At 39.4% G+C, this 5,201-nt stretch overlaps 1 protein-coding gene across 1 annotated transcript; it reads left to right on the top strand.

The window, feature by feature from the left end:
- The first annotated feature begins 4,027 nt into the window (after window positions 1-4,027).
- Window positions 4,028-4,266, top strand: LOC111750684 (keratin-associated protein 23-1). The gene is given in 2 exon segments (XM_023548189.2): window positions 4,028-4,196; window positions 4,199-4,266. Coding segments are annotated over 2 exon segments (198 nt in total). The 5' UTR covers window positions 4,028-4,066.
- The last annotated feature ends 935 nt before the right edge of the window (window positions 4,267-5,201 follow it).

Genomic DNA, 5,201 nt, shown 5'->3' with positions numbered 1-5,201 from the left:
GGAAGTCAATGGCTTCCAATCTCTCAATTGTAGATCTAGTTGTTCCCAAAATGACCAGTTGCCATCGAGTTGATTCTGTCTTTTAATATGGACCAGTCTACAGGCCTGACTTCAATAGGTCAGCTTAGTAACTCTTCACACACCTACAGGAAATGCTGCTTTCTATCACGTTCATTTAGTACAAACCCTATTTCGGAAATTAGCTGGCCACCAGCTGCCTCGTTTCTCCCAGAGAAACATGCTATTTCATCTGACATCAGCAATGATATGCCTCATTCCATGTCATCTTCTGAATCCAGCTTGAATTTCTAGCAGCTCCCTGTCAGTGTACAGCTGCAACCTTTTCTGAATTATTGCAGAAAAATTTTACCTTCATATTTAATAGTTTCCACATTCTATTGAATCACCTTTTTTTAGAATGGGCACAAATATGTATCTCTTCCAGTTGGTTGCCCAAGCAACCTGACCAAGTTATTATTCTTTTATATCTTCTTTGGTCATGTCACAAACATGTTATGAGGCGTTAGTGTATCATCCATAAACGTACTTTCAGACCAGTATAGATTCACAAGAATGTAACATAAAGCAATGAGAAGGATTTTGGCAGAATTTCCTAATGTATGAAAATTTTAAGTATAACATTTTATCTTTCTCAAAGTCTGTGAGCATATATATGCATATGTTCAGATGCATAATAAAGATATTTTATTGTGTTGACATTCTCAGAAGGAGCCCAGTGGCTCAGTGGTTAAGCACTTGACTGCTAACCAAAAAGTCAACAGCTCAAACCCACCAGCTGCTACTTGGCAGAAAGATGTGGCTGTCTGCTTCGGTAAAGATTACAGTCTTGGAAACCCTATGGGACAGTTCTGCTCTGTCCTATAGGGTCGCTATGAGTCAGAATCGTCTCAACAGCAACACGTTTGATGTTCTCAGAGGGAAATTTTCAAATTAATTTACAAAAAAAGTGGCTGTCCTTGTTTAGAAAATTCTGTACCTGTTGATTGGTCTATTTTATTTTTTGTACCCAAAATCTTAACTTTAAAGTTGAATTATCTCTATTTTTAGAATAGTATGTATACAAAGTTACAAAAGAAATGCAAAAAATATATATATTTTTAAAAAATTGTAGTTATTAGGTAATTTTTAGACTAGTATACTGAGATTGAGAAGTTGTTAAGCAACTGAGATTAATAGTGGCCTTAGTAGACTGTTATCATCTCCTCAGTAAAATAAAATGCCTACAGGAGGGAAGGAAGACACATTAGAACACTCAGAGCCAGAATGATTCAGGGAAGTTGGTAGAGACTGGTCGTATTGGAGAATTTGTGTTAAGGAGAGAACCTGGCTAACGTATGTGGTTTTAGCATCCCTAATGTGATTGAAAACAGACAATATTAACATACCACTGAAATGTAAAATTACACCCAGACCTCTGGCTAAGCTAACTGGGCACACTTTCCAGCTGTGGTGATCCTGTTGCTTTGTGTGACGAGAAGAAAACAAACACACATTCACACAAAAGGACCACAGAAATTGTCCAGGAAGTCCCCACACTAAAGCCAAAATGGCTATCTTCATGTCCACACACTAGTTTAAAAGACTCTAGGTATGATTATGAGTGTGGTTATGATTAACTTGGGGGTTATACTTAATTATGAAAGAGATATTTATATTCATTCAACGTGCATTAAAAGTAACTGAAAAAACAATTATTTTGCATGCATATATTCATTTTGAACATATAAGTAAAAATGATAAGTTTGAATGATTTTATTTTTTCCTTCATTTTAGAAATAATTTCTGAGCAACCATTATGTGTCAAACCCTGGATAAAAGCAGGTTAAGCACCATTGCTGACCCTGAGAAACTTCTGTTTACTCCCTTCTTCCCACACATGTGACTGCTCTGTAATTTCCAAGGACAGACATATGACCAAGGACAGATGAGAAACCTTACTTATCCTGCACAACCAATTACTAAAGCTGTCCTGCCCAATTCCTCCAGGATGTATGTGTGCTTGTGCACATGTGTAGGCATGAGTGTGTGTGTGTATCTATGCTCACCCAAATTGTCCTAGATTATGAGATACCGAGAACTTTGTTCCAGATGAGTCTAGTTCAGATGAACACCTGCCAGATATGAGTTTGACTGTGGCCCTTGGGATGAAAAGAATTAGGAGACATGAAAAGAAATAAAGTAGGCAATTCACTTGATAGAAACTTGTGAACAAAACAATGGTGGAATATTCCATTGCCATCAGATAAGCAGACACTATAGGTGATAAGAAGAAACAATCATTTATGAAACAGGTAGAAAAGATCAAATCACACAATCGCTTTTTGATTCCCACTTTCTGAAAGGTGCTTTCGGCAGAAAGTTGGATATTAAAATAAACAGAAAAAAAAAACTCTAATTCTAGAACTTTCCATTGTATCATTCAATTTTTACAGTGATAAGGATGACTTTAAGTCCTTAGTATGAAGGTAAGTTTTATGCTGCTCTGTCTTGCTAGAAGGATGCTCAGAAGAGACCTCAGCAGGGAGTGAGATGAATCACTCTCTAAGGTGTCTAATTTCTCACTCCCAACTGAGCTGACAAAGGTTAGCACACTATTAAAATTCACAGTTTTGCAAAAGTATTTCATTGGTAGTCGACTCACTAAAGGTATACCAGTTCTTAGCAATTATTCCCAGAGACAGTCTACGTGTTTGCCAAATAATTTTTCTGCCTTGCATGGAAAAAACAAAAAAAAAAATCCAGTAACTCCATGGTGAATAAAACATGAGTTGCTTACCAATGATAAGCTAAATGAGAGGGCAAATAGAAGATCGTTTATAACAAGAATCTCTATAGTAATTTTGAATACTAAAAAATAGATGAACAAAATCAAATTAAAAAGCTGTTCCTTGAGCTGTTATGGGGATTTCATGAAAAGGTAGGAATATTCAGGTCAGGTAGGCATATCAGATACAATGAAATTACTATCATCTTTGAATATCCTTTTTTTTTTTCCCACCTGGGTAATCGATCATCCATGTGGCCCTGGAGGGAGAGAAGACAAGCTTCGTTAGTGGTCAGTGTGGCATTGTGATTCCTAGAGGCTTTGGAGACAGACTTGTTTGTCCATGACTTGTTTATTTTATGACCTGGGGAAGTTACATAAACAAGCCAAAATAAAAATCGTATCCAAAAGAAGGCCAATACAAAGGCAAATTATCAAATTTTGAGAAGCACAAACATGAGTAAACATACACTTGGTGTAAAGTACAGTCAAAGTAAAGAATGGGTCAAATCCATTGGTAATTGAGAGAAAGAAGCAATCACTACTAAATGAGAAGATCAGGGAAAGGTGACATAAAGAGGAAGCATTTAAACTTGGCCTTCAAGAGAATGAGGGGAGCAAAATGCTAGATGAAGGAAGAGACACCCATAGGGCAATGGCCACTTTCAGTACTTGGGGTACACCATGAGAAAGTATACCACTCCAGGGTCCTTCTCTCCAAGCCTCCATGTCCTCATTTCTAAATTGGTGATAACAATTCCTAACTCATAAAGTTGTTGCCAGGATTAAATGATACTAGATATTTAAGGTGTTTTTCACACAGTAAATGCTCAATAAAACAAATGTAAATAATTGGGAGTGAGTGCCCTGATGAGTGTTGGGAGACCATTACTATAAACCATCCAAACACTCCTGCTCAAAATCCCACCCTCCTTCCCCTGCCCCCAGTGAAGCCCAGTGAAGAAGGGAGGGCAGCAGGCCCATCATGAACAAAGTCTTTGAAGGCAAACCACACCTTATTTCTGAAGAAAAGGAGATCAACTGAGTGGCTTCTATAAACCACAATGATTAAACCACAGTTAAGAACACTTGAATGTGTTTAATTATAATTATAGCCTAGGTTGATTAGTTATTTTCATGACAAGACATGCACAAGAATGGGGAGGCTCTCTGATGCTGCATGACTCCCAGAGAATAATAAAAAAAAGACAGGGTATATACATATCACTGGGAGAAAGCAGGGACATCAGAGCACCTTCTCACTGTAACTCAGCTGAACTCATGTCTCCTGTCACCATGTCCTACAACTGCTGCTCTGGAAACTTCTCTTCCCACTACCTGCAGGGTTCCCTGTGCTACCCAGGGTCCTCCTGGGGCTCTTCCCCTCCCAGTCATCTGGTCTACAGCACTGATCTCTGCTCTCCCCGCACCTGCCACCTGGGCTCCTCTCCCTACAGGGGCTGTCAGGAGACCAGCTCTGACCCCAGCAGCTGCCAGCTCTCCTGTGTGGTGCCCAGCCCCTGCCAGACATCCTAGTACCGCCAGAGGACCTCCAAGCTCTGCAGTCCCTGCCAAGTGCCCTACACTGTGTCTCTGGGCTTTGGCTTCAGAAGCTGCCACCCCCTGAGCTATGGATCCAGAAGCCGCTACTCACTGAGCTGTGGATCCAATGGCTTCAGACCCCTGGCTCATAGAGTCCATGGCTTTACTTCCCTGAGCAATAAATCAAGCTCCTGCCACTCAACATATTTTCCTTCTAGAAGATGCCAATATTCTTGTTACTGACCAACCTGGGGATCTGGCTTCTACAGACCAGCTTGTTAAAGGTTCAAGACTGAGACATCACTATTACCTGTCTCAAGGTCGACTTCAGCTATTAGTTGGCTAGAGTCTATATTCTACTACCTAGATGAATGATAATTGAAGAAAACTTCTATTAGTATTAAAAGCATTTGTCTCATAGTATGCCCATTCTGTTTTTCTTCAGTATCGCCTTACTTCTCTATTTCAAAATGGACCAAGAGGTCAATTTTTCTTCAAGTAAACCCATTTAATCTTATATTAGCTCACAAGTCTTCCTGTTTTTGTGTCTTGTTTTTCAAAAGACGTCTGTGCTATGAGTCAGAACTGACCGGACGGCATCTGACAATAACACAGCACCCCTGCCCCTACTGAAAATGATTATTTCAAGAAGGAGCATGTGATCAACTGAAACCAATGAGAAGCAAAGAGTGGTGAGGAAAAGAACTTCTGGTAAATTTCTTCTTAAGGAGTTTCTTAAATGACCCTCTATGAGAAACCATGACACTTTCATACTGAAGGCAAAATGGAGGAAAAGTTTGGAAAATCTGGCTCATAATTCTCAGATGGTAGAAATTCTATCATTCGCGTCTCCAATTGCCCACTATTGTCATAG

This window comes from Loxodonta africana, chromosome 20, assembly GCF_030014295.1.
Source record: "Loxodonta africana isolate mLoxAfr1 chromosome 20, mLoxAfr1.hap2, whole genome shotgun sequence".
NCBI classification, from domain to species: Eukaryota; Metazoa; Chordata; class Mammalia; order Proboscidea; family Elephantidae; genus Loxodonta; species Loxodonta africana.
This window is presented reverse-complemented; position numbering and strand designations above follow the sequence as displayed.